General features: G+C 45.3%; 1 protein-coding gene and 1 long non-coding RNA gene across 3 annotated transcripts in view; one reads left to right on the forward strand and one right to left on the reverse strand.

Annotated features, from left to right (window-relative positions):
• LOC124285240 overlaps positions 1-15,004 on the forward strand; it is a 48,709-nt gene extending 33,705 nt beyond the window's left edge. Inside the window, exon 3 of the long non-coding RNA XR_006900765.1 lies at positions 14,906-15,004. This is a non-coding gene — a long non-coding RNA (uncharacterized LOC124285240). The remainder of the gene's footprint in view (positions 1-14,905) is intronic.
• LOC124285238 overlaps positions 1-18,323 on the reverse strand; it is a 290,116-nt gene that overhangs the window by 250,484 nt on the left and 21,309 nt on the right. For both annotated transcript variants that reach the window (XM_046721444.1, XM_046721443.1), the window contains exon 6: positions 18,126-18,224. In XM_046721444.1, coding sequence (XP_046577400.1) covers positions 18,126-18,224 — 99 coding nt within the window. The remainder of the gene's footprint in view (positions 1-18,125; positions 18,225-18,323) is intronic.

Raw genomic sequence — 18,323 nt, forward strand, 5'->3', positions numbered from 1 at the left:
TAACGATATAAACTTTAAAGGAAAAGTATACAGTTATAACCAAATGAACAACAATTTATTCGTTGATTGCTTATCCAATGTAGATTGGGAAAATATCTTATCCCAAACAGACAATGCAGCCAAATCGTTTACCGAACCTTTTATTGATGTTTGTAATGATCAGATCACAAAGAAAACCGTAACAATCAGTCCAGGTGATCCACCATGGATTACTAGTGAAATTTGTTGAATGATTAGGAAACATAGCCGGCTGCACAAAATTGCTAAAATACAGAATCTCAATTCTTCTGACTGGGCAAAATTCCATCAAGCTAGAAGTAGTGTAGTATCATCTGTAAGTGAGTGAGAGAGTGTGCGTTAATATTTAACGTCACATCGGCAATATCTCAGCCATATCGTGACGAAAACAATTTATACAATAAAAAATGAAAACATTTTGAAGAGAAAAACCTGTCAATGATGGACAGTAAAAATACTTGAGTATCACAGATATGAACATAAAACTAGCATCTAAAACTAAAACATTTTAATTAAAGAAGACAAGACAATACAATATAAAACTCGGGCTATCTATCGTCAACAACTGAAGGTAGATCACCATACTAGGACTGACTGACTGAGTTTGGTTTCACGCCGCTGTTAGCAATATTCCAGCAACATCACGGCAGGGGACACCAGAAACGGGCTTCACACATTGTACCCATGTAGGGATTCGAACTCAGGTCTTCGACGTGACGAGCCAACGCTTTGACCACTAGGCTACCCCACCGCCCCATCATCTGTAAGAGCCTCTAAGAAAAATCATATTTTGAACATTGATCGCACTATCAATGAATCACATGGGAAAAAGGTCTGGTGGCGTCTAGTAAAGAATTACTTAAAGGGCTCAAGTAACATCAGCCAATTCCCACCAACAAATTATAATGATGTCATCTATGAAAGTATGGAGGATATGTCTGAAGTAATGAAAGAATATTTTTCAAACCAAGTTATGGTCCAAAAACCTGCCAATTTTTTCAAAGAAAACTGATAATTTCTTATCAATGACCACAAAAATCAACAATGTTCATGGTATTCTTCAATCCGTCGATGTAACTAAAGCTAGTGGACATGATGGTATAGGCAATAGACTATTGAAATTAAGTACGTCAATTATATCGGCTCCATAGTCCAGACTATTCAATGCATCTGTAGAACACTCAATTTTCCCAGCAATCTGGAAAGAAGTTCTGTCGTACCAATTTATATAAAGGTTAGCATAAACGAATGCAGTAACTATAGACCTGTAGCATTGACCAGTAATGAACTTCCAATCTGGTTTCATGTCAGGTGATTCAACTACAAATCAACTAACGTACATATATATAGATCTGTAAGATTTCATCACCAGAGAAATAGATAACGGAAAGGAAGTAAGGGCTGTTTTCTGTGACATGATTAAGGCTTTCGGCAAGGTGTGTCACAAAGTTATACTTCATAAACTTGAATCATATGGTTTAAACGGCAACTTTTTACTATGGTTTAAAAATCGACGTCAACGCGTTGTAATAAATGGCTATAAATCCGGCCTTAGATCAGTTCTAGCAGGTGTTCCTAAAGGATCAGTTCTCGTACCGCTATCATTTATACTTTACATAAATGATTGTTGATGACATTAATAGTTACATAAGACTCATCGCTTTATGTTGTAGTCCATGACCAAAAAATAGCTGCGGCTTGTATAAATGAGGATTTACCGAAAATATCTAACTGGGCAGAGGAATGGCAAGTTGATTTCAATCCAAGTAAAACCGTATCTATACAATTTCCCAAAAGTAACTAAAAGCACTAAGCCAGAATTGCTGATGAATAACTTTTTCATCACCAAGATGCCAGCCCATAAACACCTAGGAGTAACATTTCAAAAAGATGGCCTCTGGCATGGTCATATTGAAACTATTTCAAAGAAATCTGGCCCTATGATAAGTACCGCCTCAATAGAAATACTCTGGAAACTATGTACAAATCATTAATACTGCATATTTTTTATTATGCCAGCCATATTTGAGACAATTGTACAAATGAACAAAAACTTATTCTTGAAAAGTTATACCATGATGCAGTCAGAACTATATGTGGAGCTGTCCATGGCACCAATCAAGATAAACATGAAACAAATCTTACCTCCTTGGATAAAAGGAGACATTCTCAAAAGCTATGTATGTTCTATGAAAGGGAAAACAATCTAGTGCCTCCTTACTTATCATTTCTCTTAACAAATAAAGTATATGATTCAACCACGTATAATATAAGAAACCATCTAAACTTCCACAGTATTAATTGTAAAACTAGTAACTATGCTAAATCATTCCTTCCTGACACAGTCGATATTTGGAATACTCTACCATCAGAAAGTACAAGCGATCCATCCCTTGGCAAATTCAAAAAGAGATTAAAAAAGGACAATGTTACTAAAACAAATTACTTCGATCTTAACTAGGATTTATGATTCTGTCAAATCATTCACTCCCACCTCTGACTTGGTTGCAGCGCTCTGAACGCCAACAAATTTAATAGATACATTTTTTCCTGTGTGTCGGATTATACAGAGTCCACTGTATATATAGTATGACCAGAAATTATTGAGAATTTTAGGAATATGTTTAATTGCATTTCTAGTATAAACAACCTTGACCAGCTATCAAGTGCTTAACTCCGTTAATCCTTTTTTCGTTAGTTTGTGAAGAGTTATCTCCCTTTGTTTACTTGCTAGGAGACAACATTTTCAGTGATCCTCAGTATGGATGATTTAGAGAGGCCCTTATCTCTCTCCGCTATTGTATATACCAGGTTTAAACCCCTAGTTAACTTCCTGGTCACTATGACCGCGAACCAACACTTTCCTGATCACGTGACACTATGATAGCTCTATGTCGTGTTGACCTCGAGGAAACAGTTTAATGTGAATGAGCTGGTTACAGGATACTATTGGGATCACTCGACAAGGTAAGTGTTAAATATTTTGCTTGGGGGGTAACATTGTGCCGTATGGTATGATCAATAATTCCTCTCTGACAAAACCTCTCTCTGGCCCATCCTACAAGTAGTACAAGTTTGGCTCGTCGGCTTTGATGTCCACTTTATCTATGTTGTAAGTTTTGACTGACCATGTCGGATCAGTGGCTCATTTCCGCGTGTCCCCTTCGTGTTCCCCCCCGGCTGGTAGAGGTACCTCACGAGGGCCCTATCAGGTATCTGTTTCTCCTTCCCACGCAATGGTGCAGCCGGTTCGGCTATCACTGATTTCAGTTTGATAGCGTCTGCTGGTTTCTTGCCGATGAGACGGGTGGTTTTGTGGTTGATAGCCGACACCACCTGAGGTAGCCGCGCTACCCATTCCGTCTCTCGCATACTGGTGTCCGATTAAGCGCTCGGCCAAAGTTCGATTGAATCTCTCGACTATGGCTTGGCTGCGATGAGCCCCGGCCGCGCCACGCCTGACTTGGACGTCGTGCTGGGCTAGCAGTTGTGACCCTGCACCCATGAACTCCCGCCCGGGGTCGACTTGCAGCTCTGTGGGCCATGTCAGCGGACTGCGTTTGTATATGCGCTCGAATCCGCAGGCTACTTGGGCCGCATCTTTCGTGGTTAAGGGCTCGGCTTCCTTGTAGCGGCTGGCAACGTCAACGACGGTTAGGGCATACTTGTACCTCCTGTCGTGGGGTAGGAACAGGAGGTCGGCCTGGTGGATGCTATTGGGTACGGCAATGCCGAACTTTCTTCGAGGCACGTATCGTGGTGCCGGTAAATAGATCTGCCACAGGGATTGTTTTTCAAGCCATGCTTTGGCTTCAATCGGGGGTACTCTCGCCATTTTGGCAAGCTTGTACCCACGTGGGCGGTAGTAAATAGCCTCAAACTTTCTTTGGGTCCGTGACATCGTATATATACACCTATGTTCTTGGTTCAATTTTCTCATGCCCGTACGCGTACGTGTTGATCCTTTCGATGGCTATCCAACGCTTCATGTCCATCGGTGATAGGGACATCTTGTTTATCGTCAGTCCGTATATCTTGTGTCCATCGCTTCTCAGCGTGTTCATCTGATGCCTGAAGGTGCGGGTCTTGAACAGGGCTTCCTTGAATCTGGCATGTTTGATGTGTTGTTTCACCACGTACTTCTTGACACCCTTCGCCTTTCGGATCTCACCGTTGTCGGCCTTCAGGATAGAGTACATCTTAGGCCTCAAGCCTATGTACTCAGCGATTGTCGTGCCGGCACACTCGTCCTTCATCTTACCGAGGACCTTTTTGTTAACCGTGCTGTGCATGGCATGGTCCTTGGGGTAGTCACTGGTGTCGTATAAATGGATGTGTTTTGCCATGTCCTCGTACGCGTCTTCAGTTCGAATCCCCATCAGCAGGGAGTCCGTGTCCGTGTACAGCACTTCGCACCTGTCGCCATACTGCTTCTTGAGCTCGTTGTAGTAAAAGTCTTACATCAGGTGCTTGGAGAGGTCGAGGATGCTCATCCCAACGTAGACGGGCCGGTTGAATTTGGTGAATATCTTGCTCCGGTTGAATGTCGGGCTGGCTATCAGTTTCCTGAGCTTGTCTTCCTATTTCGACCAAACCAGCTTCACGGTCACGCATTTTCATAAATTCTCCATCGTCTTACCGAACACTGAGTTGTTCATGAGCTTGTAGAGGTTCTTCTCAAAGTCACTGGTGGCCAGCTTTCGCAGGTCCATGTTCATTCTGATGTAAGGCTCCATCCAGGGGCTTCGGTTGAACTTGAGCACCCTATGAATTTTAGTCAGCCTCATACCCAGCGACAGGTACAGCTGTAGGTTGCGGTAGTGAACGATGTACTTGGTTTGGGTCATCAAGTTGGGTACGAGTTTTTCGACGTTGGCCACCCGTCCACCCAGCAGGTTCCATTGGTAGTCAGACATCCAGTCCGGGTCTACCGTCTGGAGCCAGGGGGTAGCTGTTGTGTGACTTGTGTAATGCTGTTGGATACTCCAAGTCCACCTCGAGTATGTAACCCTTCTCCGAATCCGGCGGTATGCTCATGACATCTACCTCAGGCACCCACTCGAATTCCCCGGTGGGTAGATACTGGCTCATGGCCCAGCCGTACAGGTTGTTGGCGTCGAGGTAGAGGATGTGGGTGGTGGGCTTGCTAGAGTCGTAGCCCTTCACGTACTCATTGTTGGCTTTCGCATAGCGTTTGGCAGCCATGGAGATCCCGCCTCGCAATCCTTTCTCGATGAATAGGTGCATGTCGTAATCGGTGAGCAATTCCAGCTTAACTCCGGTTTTCTTCAGCAAGGCATCCCAAGAGAGACCGGGGCTGGTGTAGTACCATGCGGGGTCGGGTTGATACTGCTTGAAACAACGTCCTCCTAAACGTCTCGAACACGTCAGCCAGCAGGAGCACGTCCGTTCTCAAGTACAGGTCGTGGTAATCGCCCAGATTCATGCAGTCCAGTTTATTCCATACGTTAATCGCGTGCGAGTAATCGTCTTGGGTGATTGTCGAGTCGGTCAGGTTGCTGTAAAACCGGTCGATGGGGGGTAGTCGGGTCTCGGCGAACTTGGCCCAGCCATCCATGTACTTGTTGGGGTAAAGACCCTTCCTCATCAGCAGGGGCCGAATCTCGGTGTCGGTGTATCGATCAGTGATGGGGAAGGTATCGTTGGCCTTGACCAAACTGTCAAGAGACGACAGCAGGAACTGAACTGAATCGATGAACCTAAGGCCGTTCAGGGAGAAGGAGATGTATCTCTCCATGTTGTTGGGGATGCACGTCAGGTTGCCGTCGACCCTCGCGATGGCCTGCATGATCAAGTGAGAGTCGTACCCTCTCAAGTTGTGGAAGACCACAGGCATGTTGATCGTTTTGGGGTTGATTCTGAGCTTGAAGTTGCACGCGCTGTGAGCGGCGCCTCTGTACTCACCGGTGACATGGCAGTGATCTCTCACTGAATCGCCGTTCAGCGGGCCATCGCACACATGACAGTGAGTGCTGCAGCCGTGGGCTCGCCGGTCGTCTTGGGTCATACGCATGGGAACGACATTGTACAATTTCTTCCCGATGGCTTTCTCTTCCCATTGCAAGCACTTTAGAAACTTTTCAGCCGTGTCGGGACCCCTGTACACTACAGGAGCTTTCGTTTCCCCATCACATTGGACGACCACGTATCCGAACCCACAGGCCTCGTGTTCCTGCATTTTGTGCGTGTTGGGGGTCGGCCCGATGTCAACGCTTTTGATCAAGGCTTCGAAGTCGGCGTAGATGACATAAGGCACTGGCATCTGATTCTTGTGGTTGTCGAATTTTAGGACATTGTCGCCTTCTTTGGGCATGTAGATTCGTATGGCCGTCCGCCCCACGCCTTGGCAATCCTCCCGGTGGGATTCTAATAAACCAACTCGCGTGAAGCCGTGTAGGCATCGTTCACAAAAGTGTTTTTTCCCGTCGTATTTCGATTGGTCGTGCAACAGCCTGCTGAAGTGTTTTATCCACGCGTAGTGATACTTATCACCTCGCTGGATCATGAATATATTGATCACGCGGCGACCCTCCATTGGGCTGATCCTGTGCACGATCGTTTTGTTGCCTTCGTGCCCAAAGAGGTTGATGGCTATATCATTCTGTTTCTCGAATTTGGTGACCTGGGATATGGGGGGGGGTTCATCTATACCAGCCCAGTTGAGCCCATCATCTTGGGGATAGCTAGAAGGCCTGTTTGAATTAACGTCAGCTGGAAACAAAGCTGACCTGATCGCTAACCTCATGCAATGGTCCCCTCGGTTTTTGATGTTGACCATGGCCTGTTTTTTCTTGTAGTAGGGGGGTAAGTCGTGGTACGATCCCCCCCTGAATGGTACGTAGTTAGCTATGTCTAGATAGACCTTATCGATTTTGTCCACGGCCCACCCAGACCCCCTGTGCGTGTAGCGTTCCAGGTATTCTCGTATATGCTGAAAACTGACATCGATGGACTCATCTATTGTCTCTGCATGAGTCACGACTTCTTGTTTACCCCGGAAGTAAGGCTGAACGTACTCAATGGCACCATTCTGCTGTTTATCGAGAGACATCTTCATTGTGATTTGAAACTTTAGACTTCCCAAATCGTTCAGTTCCTCATTAACTTTGTCAGCGATCAGAGGCTAGACGGCACCGATGTCTATGTTCTTATCCACATGCATGCGCCAGCCTCTCAGATAGTTACCAACAGCGCGTTCAGTGCGCACGAACTCTAGATCAATGACTCTGTGCTGATGCAACAGTTCGATGAGCTCGGGCTTCCTCATACGGGAATAACCTACTAACCCCAGCTCTCGGGCTTCCCGTTTGAGTTGTTTCACAGTGTGGGGAGGTTGTATGGGGTCGTGCAACAGTGCGACTAGCTCGGCTTTCCTCATACGGGAATAACCAGTCAACCCCAGCTCTCTGGCTTGGCATTTGAGTTGTTTCACCATGGGAGGGGGTTGTATGTCGAGTAATCTAAACAGTTGGGGTCTCCTCATTCGGGAGTAACCCACTACACCTCGTTCTCTCGCAATCTGCTTGAGCTCTCGGACAGTAGGCATTGTTATACCCAGGTGTATACAATCTCTAATTGGGCCACCAACAAGGGAGGTAACTCCTCCAACCTTAATGGAACTTTGCTGTGAGCAGGTGGAGGGCTGGCGCCAGTAGGTCCACTTTAGCGTCATAATCAGCTATACTTAGGTAGACCATTTTGGTCACGTACCCCTGGGGTAGTATACTTCGTATTGTGTTGAGGTACTTATCTAGCTCAGGTTGAGTCGCGATTTTTCGCCCACCTGTGATGGGGAAAGTATACCTGACGCCATCCTTAGCCCATGTCATTTCCAATGTGAACTGAAATTTGAAGCGCCCCAGGCTATTCAGTTCCTCTTTGAGTATACCAGCGATGGCGTGATTTCGGCTTTGTTCATCCGCCAGCTTTTCAGGTAACCTTTCGGGGTTACAGTAGTTTGTATCATTATACCTAGGTGTACACAATTTCTAATTAGGTCTCCATACTAAGGAGGCGCCTACATTCGTTTATGTAGTCCTTTTTCTTCTCGTAGATAAGCTGGTGCCTGACTACGTTTGCCCCGTGGGCTTTACATAAACAGTAGTGACATTTCACTCCAATACCGCACACGGAACACGTGTAGTTCGCGAAACACCTCCTATGAAAACAGCAGTACCCCTCAGTCCTACATCTCCTACCACAGGTCTCCGTCTTCCCCATAAGTATGTACTGGCATCGGTACGGGGCAGGTCTCATCTTTGGTATACTCATATGGGGACCTAGTTTAATTGCTTTACGATCAACGCAGTCGCTGCTAGACCCAGCACGACGAAGGTCAGTTCTCGGTCCTTTTGCCCCGGGGATGGTGTGTAGTACTTAGCAAGTGTGGGCTCATGGAGTGGTTCGAGCTGTTTGCCGGTTAGTAGGTAGTATTCTCTCAGCTGCGTCGTCGACGTCATGGAACGTTTTAACGGCATGGTTCTCACGCTGGAGTCGTTCGTTAATGTAATCAAGCCTCTGCATACGTTTCTTCGCGTACTCAGCTTGCGCGGCTTGCAGTTTCTCCACGGCAATGTTGTGCTGTTTTCGTTCCGCTTCTACCTCGGCCGCATTCGACTCCAGTAATTTCGAGAACAGGTAATTACTCCCGGAACATGCCAGGGCATTGACTAAAGCCCCGCTGACCATCATAGCGATTGTAGCCATCCTATATATACCTATATTTACTTCAAAATATTCCCCGGTATGATCCCTTGCTTCACGAGGATATCCTTGGTGGCCATCGCCATACCCAAATTCATGATGAGCATGCCCATATCCTGCAGGTCGAAGTCGAGCTTGATAGCCGGTTGATTGAGGACTATCTTGGTCAACCGAGCGTACCCTACGGCTAGGACGGCGACCACGGTGGCGTGGTATGCTTCGTTAACGAACGTTTTCCCCTCAGACATGATGTATATGATATAGAAATATATATTTAATTACAACATAATATGGGGGTTTACCTCTACTCGAGCTAGGGCTGGGGGTGGGGTTGGTGCTTGTGGTCTATTATAAAGCATGAAAACCGCGGCAACCGCAGCAGTTGCACCTACAATCCATATATAGTTACTCTTATGTTGCTTTGCTAGACCACCTTTTCTACCGGCGGCGACTCTTTTCGGGTTCTTCTGCTTGGTGACTTGTACTGGGGCCTCCTGTGTCGGGGTTCCCTCTATCGTAACTGGCTGGGCAGCATCCATCTTGTATACTATTATGATTATTATTCCCCTCTTTAAATTGACAATGCTTCGCCGTGATGATCGCCGCTGTCACCGGGGCTAAGAACATGCCATATTTATGGTACAGCAGGCAGTGTTCGATAAAGGGGTCCTTCTCGAGGTCCTCCCGGGGGAATGGGGAGGACATACGATGCCAAACCAGTGTAGATCTGCGCCATGGTCGATTTTATAGTCTTCATCATCTTGGCCCCGAGCCGGGACTCATATCTCGCGTACAGCTTATCGACCTCATCGGCGGGTAGTTTCTGGATTTTATCTGGAGCATAGTCCCCAAAGTATTGTTTGGCCACCGACCGCCAGCGCCTTTAGTTTCTCTCGCTTGTCGTCATCAGGCATCACTCGCTTATCCCCCTCCACCAACAGTTGTTCGAGCAGTTCGTTGCACTCCATCCTATAATGTAACAAGCGATTCTTAACTCTAATGATATAATAACTGATACAGGCGAAACACAGCGAGATGAAGGTTAAATTGCACAAGATGAGCACTTCACAAGCCATATAGAATAGTAACTTTTACTTGCTAAGAGCTAAGCTTTGCTTACCATTGCTAAGCATTTGCTTGGCATTGCTTGGCATTTGCTCAGCATTGCTTAGCATTGCTAAGCTAAAACACCCTAAAGTCCACGGGTTGGTCAGTCTTGAGCCTGAGCTTAGCATGCTTCGTCTCGGCTAGCTGCCTCTTCACCTGTTCCCGTTCTAGTTGTCTCATCACATCATTCTGTCTCAAGCACTCCTCGAACGAATCCCTGTCCTTGCAGTGGAATAAGGCTACCCATCGCGTCTGCTCCCTGGGGTCTTTCAACACCGAGTTGAACTTTTGCGTTAGCACCCAGACGCTGTGCTTTGCGTGCCGGCCGGAGAAGGCCAGGTACGATAGCATGTCTCTCTTTTTTGTTATCTCCTTGTTAGCGCTGCAGTCGTCCAGGATGAACAGTGTCGACTCCCCTTTAAATTTCCGTGATAAGCCTTCAACCAGTCCTGCAGACGTGTTCCTGGGTCGACTCTGTGTACGTCCGGGTCCGTCATCACCCAAGGTCTTTCCGTGTACGTTCTATTCATGTGCAAAGTAGGGCACATAATAACGATGTTATCAAACACATCCCGGTAGTACCCCTCCAGCATATCCAGCACGACAACGGTCTTCCCACAGCCCGTCTGCCCGCACACTATGGCGCAGTGCGGGTCGCGGGGTAGATCAATAGATGGCTTGCACGAATCTCCCATTGTCTATATTAAGTTGCGCGTCCATAATCACGTACAGATATAATTTCAACTTGCCCGCGGGTTGAGCCTTCTTCTAATCTGGACGGTTATCCCCTCGCTGCCATTGTCAATGCGGCGACCGCTGCCGTGCAATTGATCATCGTCCGTGGATCGCATGTCCAACCATAGCGCGTACTTGGTGGTCAGGTATTCCCCGATCTGCACGGAGGATAGGTCCAGGTCTTTGGTTATGTGTGGGTGTTGTTTGATAGCCGGTAGCTTTTTTATCTCATCCCACTGCTGGTATGCCCTCATACCATGGCTGAACAGCTGGTTGGGCGCGCCCTCGATGGTCACTTCCACCTTTTCAATCTCGGGGTTGAAAAACTTCTCGCTGTCCCTTCGGAGCGCTCTTATCCCGTACTATCGTTCTATGCCGCAGGACCCGGTCGTACAGGATGGCAACCTTCCCCGAGTACTGGTTTCGAACCTGCCTGGCCAGCTCTGGGCTAGTGACAATGTCGAACTCCAGAGAGATGTTGTGGATGGCGTAACTCGCCTCATCACCGTTCGGCGTACGCACGACTTTGCTGTAGTCGTTAAACGTGAGCTCGTATTCCAACCAATCCCCCAATGCAGCCTGGTAAAACGGCGCGTGTCCCGTGAGCAACTCGAAGTCGAGCGGCACGCAGAACTGGCTCCCGTATGCTTGGGCGATGGCCTTTTCACCCGCTGAGATCTTGTCTAGCTGGTCTGCGGTGAAGCCGTACCCCACGCGCAGCCGAGTCGATTTGCTGATACCTTGGTACACATCATTGACGCGTTCTCCCTCGCTTTTCCAGAGGTAACCGTAGCAGTGAAACACGTTGCTGTCGTCAATGCTCAGCGCCTCTTTGCCGCTGATCTTGATGGTGGTTTTCTTGATGATGGCTCGACCTACGTTCCGCACGAGCTCGCGTTTGTCGTTGGCGGAGGTCAACGTGAGGTTGAACGTCAGTCGAACCGTGCCTGATATGATGAGGTCATTCTCGCCAAGGTTGGGGAATCTAACCAGCAGCGTTTGGTTCTGGTCTATCTTGCTGGGATTGTTGGTGATGGTCACCGACTGGCGCACGGCTCTGACGCCTAGAGGCTCTCTTGATCTTCGGAAAGGATCTAGTTTCCTACCGTACATTGTTATATACATAAAATATAAAGTTTAATATAATTAATGGCTGAAAGTGGTCATGAGGACATCCAGATGGATGATATGGGGAATGATAGTACCCAGACGTTCGGGGAGGAGGAAACTTCATTCACGGGCAACCCCTTGGGCGCTGAACTTGTACAGTCGACCGTCGACGATTATTACAACGCATTTGAGAAGAGAGACAACATCAAGCCGTTGGTACGAGACTATACCAAGTTTACCCTCGATAAGAAGGGCACGCTGCGATTGAGGGCTCACCGGGGTCGACATCATGAAAAAAGACGTGAAAGGACCGTATGCTTTGTCAACACTCACCAATCGCCCTGGTGGTAGGCAACTGATCCGTGATGAACTAGGCTTCACAGATTACGGTGGCGCACGGCCTAAGCTTTCCCTGAAGGTCATCGAAGATCTGCAAAACATCAGGGCCGAACTCAGCGGTGAAGGTGATATGCCCCAACGTGCTAAAGAAACATCAGACAGTATCGAAAAAATATTGGCCACGTACCATGACAAACCCTTGCCTGGTTTTGAATTTCCCCTGATGGAACTGTACGGCCTAGACGAAGCCTTGAAACATGTACACGGAGAACTCGTGAACAACATGGGGAAACTGAACGAACTTGACGAGCACATCGCTCGCAAGAAAGTAAAACTCAGTCAGGTACAAGACGACGAGTCTCTGAAAACCATCATCGAAAAACGGTTGCGTGACTTGCAAGACGAGAGGCGGACTCGATTGGAATCCGCTTCCTCGAACCGGGAACAGCTTCGATCTCAGATCAACCGCGTGAGGGAAACCATCGATCGAGTCCTGAATGAGGACACAACGTTGGCTGACAAGGATCCGAATCCTCTTCTGAGAGCAAGGGATCACCATTGCCAGCGTTCTTACAGCACTAGCTTCATCATATCAACCCTGGTCGTATCGCTGAGTGGGGGTAACCCACACCCCCAACTCCAACACCAAGCCCATCAGGCGATGTCAGAGACTGGGTAAAAAAACATCTGAAATCACTCGGCCAAGCCCTGGCTAAACTCGCGGGTAAGGCCGCCGAAGCCCTGCCCGGCATCCTGGGTAGCATCGTCTCGTGGTTGCTGAGTGCGCTGGCTAAAACTGCCACGTGGCTCGGACAAAACCTGTGGGCAGCCATCGTCACCGTGGCTGGGTTGGTGTACGTAGCGGCTAAGGAATTTTTAACCAAATGACACCCAAACCGACCGCGATCCCCCCGACCACCAGCCCTGTTTTACGGCTGATATGCTGTTGATTTTCAACCACCCGGTGTGGTGGCAGGGGCTGTGGTGGTGTGGGTTGAACCCTGGGCTTCGGGGGTGACACCACTATACCCGTTTCACCCGTGGGATGTGGGACGTGACTCACGTTGATGCCTGCATTGACACCCAACTTCTGGTCGGCCGTGGCTTTGACTATTTTGTTGTTGTAGCCCACCACTTTTTTGACTCTCAGTTGCGTATCGCTAGGAGCCATGTACAATCCCACGTCGAACACGTAGTCGACTTTTGACTGGGCGTATTCCAATACGTTTTGGTAGCGTTGGATGGCACTCGGCAGGTCGACCGAGGCGGCGATAGCATCCTCAACGTTGGCAACGAACTGTTTCTGCGCGTCGTAAGCAGTCCCCTTACCCTTACTTAATGTGATTTTCTCAGATGAAAGTTATGTGTGGCTGTTTCCTAATACACTGAAATGGGGAAACAAACTGAAAAACCTTTGTATCAGCGCCCAAAGTACAGTCCGAAATTTAACCTGTGAGGTGGCATATCTGTGTTAGGGGCAACGCCCCTCTGTGTATTTGAAGGGAATATGAACAGTGAGCGGTACAGATATTCTCGAGGGACATTTACTTTCATCTGCTCACGTGTTCTATGGATTTTTTTTGATTTTCCAGCAGGACAACGACCCAAAACATCTTTCAAAGTATTCACAGGCCTGGTTTCGGACCCAAAATATGACATTATTAGATTGGCCAAGCTATAGCCCTGACCTAAATCCAATAGAAAATGTTTGTGGACTTATGAAGGAAAGTGTCAATAAGAAAAATCTGACAAATATTGCTGAAATGAAAGAAGAGGTGGTCCGATATTGGGGCAGCATGGACCACGACTTTCTAACTTCTTTGATCAGTAGTATGCCCTGCCGCATTGAAGCCTGCATTGCTGCCTGCATTGCTGCCCATGGTGACTTGACAAAATACTAACTGTTCACCTGTCTTTGAATCTGGAGTTATGTTCTGCTAATATTCACATTTAATACGTGAGTAATGAGTGAAAATTGTTTTTAAAATTACAATCTTAAATTCTCAATAATTTCTTGTTGTACTGTAATTGAGAGTCCAATGTGTAACTGTGGCTACCACACTGAAGACAATCTACATTATTTCTTTGTCTGCTCCGATTATGACTTGATCAGACAAGATTTGTATTACTTTGTCAAAGGTATTGATATAAAATCTGTTCTGTGCAGTAATTCCAGCTCAAACTTAAAAACGAATATGGAAATGTTGAAATCAGTGCACAGCTTCATACTTTTATCAGGTAGATTTCCTGCTTTTGTACTTAATACTAAGATATGAAACTCCATAATTTTGCAAAGATGGAAAGATATGAAACATAATTACATAATGTTGACATATACCTTAATTTAACTTCAGTGGGTTCCGAGAATACTTGTACCCATTTAGACACTACTTACTGACCAAAATAAGCAGTCTGTATCTACAGGTTACACTTCCATTAAACTTTTTTTCTGGTGGTAAGTAAACGACATCGCATCACTTTGCGTGAACGAACAAGAAAAAACGACTTTGTCAGTGAAGATATCAAAATTTGCAATGAAAACATCACTAGACAAGATTATGTACCTTTTCATTTCTAATTTGTTTTTGATAGGCATTGTATGATATGCAGGGATTAAGATTACCGTGTGTATTTGAGTCATATACAGAGCCAGAAATAGACAATCAGCTGTGAACACGTTTCCCTGCGATCTACCAGTGATTTAGTTAAAAACATACTCAATAATACAACAAGATAATGACCTTCAACAAGGCGACACGCGCAGAGCCTGGCAAGGAATACAAACTATGATTGGAGGCACTACACGTCACCAAACATTCAATGTTACTGACGAAGCATCACATGCAGAAGATCTCAACTCCTTTTACACCAGATTCAGTGATACCAACTACACATCAAAATGGAGGACATCACTAACTCGATCACTGTGGACAACAAAGATTAGCTTACAATAACTACAGACGAGGTGAGATGTATATTTAACAGATAAACACCCAGAGGTCAGTGGGACCAAACAACATATCTGATATAAAGTACTGAAGGAATGCTGCTCAAACTCTTGTATGTTTTCAGTAAATATTTGAAAAATCATATAACTCTAAAATTATTCCACATTATTCTCCTGTGTGATGTTAAAGATGACCTTGATCCACTACAGTTTGCATACATGTTAATCCTCATATTTCTCTCTAAGGGAACTAAGAATTTGAATGCAGCTAACGTTGAGATGGACGTGTGCAATATCGTGACATTGCAGGTGAATGCAACATCCAATCACAATGAAGTTCCACATGCATGAACAACACGTATTGATGCACGTGCACGCAGAAGCTAAACTGTGTCCACCTATTGGAGAACTCACAATCACTAATGCAACTGAGGTAACACATGCTGAAAAATGCCTCCGAGGCAGTATTTCAATGAACAGACAAAATGAAGAATTGCGGGGAATGATAGAGGGGGGAACACCACTGTGTTAAGTTGCCCGAATGTTGGGTGAATCAAAAAGTGTAATTTCATGCCTGTGGGACAAGTACCGTCAAACGGGTGGGGTGGCAATGAGACCTGGGCGTGGAATGCCCAAATCAATGCCAGGATTGTCTCATTACATTAATGGCCCTACGCAATAGGTTCAAATCAGCACCTGCTATCAATAGGGAATTCCGTACAATAACCGGACAACAAATTTCAGTCTCAACTAGTAACAACCGACTCTATCAAGCCTGTCTGAAAGCAAGGCGGCCTGTGAAGGGTGCACGTGTCACCCTCACAGCTCACCATAGGCACCAAAGATTAGTGTGGGCTAGGCAGCATCACCATTGGTGTTACATTATGTTCTCGGACGAGTCAAGGTTTGCCTCCGATTCATTGATGGCAGGAAACGTTGTTGGTGCCGTAGCAGTGAGCGGTATGGCAGAGCGGCAATTATTGACCATGATCGGTAAGGGGGCGATAGTGTCATGGTGAGGGGTGGTATTACACATGACAGGCAATTGGATCTGGTCATCGTTAATGGACACTTGACTGGTCAGCGATTTGTTGATGAAATTTTGCTCCACTAGCTAAAATTATTGGCAGGAATTTTGAATTCCAAGATGATAATGCCAGACCACATCTTGCCCAGCTCATCACTGCTTATCTCAAATGAGAGGGTATACAGACATTGGACTGGTTCCAAGACATGCCCACAATTGAGCATCTGTGGGACGTTCTCGGCTGAAGGGTGTACACCAGGACCCCACACCCATCAACCTGGCCCAGCTTGGGGTAGCTCTTTAGGCAGAATGGTGGGCAATAACCACGGGCAACCATCCAGAGGTTTATCAACAGTTGCCATCAAGGTGTTGTGAATGTGTCACACAACATGGTGGACACACTAGATATTGAACTTCACGTCTGAAATTGATTTTGTGGACATTTAGAGCAATTACACATTCACTGTCATTTCATCAGTTCCCTTATTTTTTATTCAGAAGTATACGAAGAAAACAAAGGAAATGATTATAGACTTTAGAAACCTACATATAGAGCTGTTCTGATTGATAATTGCAGCATTGAATAATATATTATCTAATTGTATTCAGGAACATCATAGTTTTTCTTCATCCAGCCAAGACAGATTGATTGCATTTAATTGAGTTGCTATTTCATGGATAGATCATAGAGTGCATTCAACTGGAAGAATGCATTGCTTGCTATGTGATTGCTGGATTTGTACAAACATTTCAGGCTACTGTGGAGGTATTGAGGAATGCAACAGCCGTTGATCCAACGTTTCTTTGCCAATGTTGGGTCAACATTGAACCAACGATGTTTAGCCAACATTTACCCAACCTCATCCCGATGGTCAAAAAGATGTTTTACGTCAACGCTTGCCCAACGGCAGAATGCTATCTGGGAAAAGGCATAAACCTTGATTGTTATTGACATTGTAACTGAAGAAAAAAGGTAATGTAACAGTACAGTAACAGTTGTGACAGGGGATATCAATTTGATAAATTATGCATCTTAGTTGTAGTTGATCAAACTAGTTCTAATATCAAACTAAGAAAATAAAAGCCTTATTATTATTGGAACATTGAGTGTCAATGCAGATGCTTTTTCAAAGGCAGTCTTGAAAGCATTTGCCTTTAGAGGCAGTGTGTGACAACCAAATTGAACCTGACAAGTATCAACCAACCACCTCAATCAAAATAGATTTCGAACATTTGTATGCTTGGGCTCAGTCAAACTAGTGCATCTGGTTGTAGACAGGTTCTGGAATGGCAACAGTATCAATGTGATGTGAAAGTCTAAGGAAATGTTGCACAACTGAAGCAACCTCTTTCCAGTTTATGGAAGAGCAAAATTGGAAAACTCAGTCTGCAATACTGAAAATAGTCAGACTATCGAAGAAGCCATTGTGTTTTGATTCCAAACACTTCGTTGTCCAGTAACTGAAACTGTTTTAGTTTCATTTACCCTTACCTAAGTCATCCAGGGATTTACCTTGAGTCCTATATTTGAGGGTTCGTGAGACTCATACTCTTAATTTTCAGGGGTCCTGGACAACAAAATGGGGGTCTCAGACATTTAAATATTATTATTAAGATTATGTTGTGATATTGTTGTAATTCATTTACTGTTATTGTATTGTGTATCATGATCATCACATTGTTACAGTAAATAAATTACAAATGATACCATAACCCAGCTGGTAGCAGACTCAGTCACAACTTATTGTCACTTGATCGAAATATTTACAAAAAGTATTTGAACGTTTTCTGCGCTGCTGTGGACACGCTAATATATTTTGTTGTGTCCATTGTCAATTTTTATGAGTATAGGACACAGGAATTCGCTTCCCATAAATCCCTGGCCATCAATGCTGTTTATGATAATAGCCATTGCTTTCCCACAAAAAAACTCCATTTTCAATTTTGTTCAGCAATAGGATTGACAGATATATTTGTGTCATGCAAAGGAATAAATCATGTATTCTACTGACACTATTTCAATGAATTCAGTCCTTCTGAAAGAAGCCAGTAGCGTATTTTGTCTGGGTACAGAATGGGCCCTTTGCAATGAAAAGATGAATATTTCTTTCTACTTACTGCCTTGGTCCAGTATATGCTGCAAGATTGACAGCTTTGATATCAGTGCAACACCTACACAAGAACTCCCTGTATTTCACTTGATCTTTTTGATCATTTCTGTAAAGAGAAAAAATGACATTCTTTGAATATGCTTTTCAGATGCTGTCATGATTATTCTTGTGAACTTGGTACAAAGGCAGAATACAAATTTATTAT

This window comes from Haliotis rubra, unplaced genomic scaffold (assembly GCF_003918875.1).
Source record: "Haliotis rubra isolate DU_JTF1 unplaced genomic scaffold, ASM391887v1 Scf356, whole genome shotgun sequence".
In the NCBI taxonomy this organism is placed as follows: Eukaryota; Metazoa; Mollusca; class Gastropoda; order Lepetellida; family Haliotidae; genus Haliotis; species Haliotis rubra.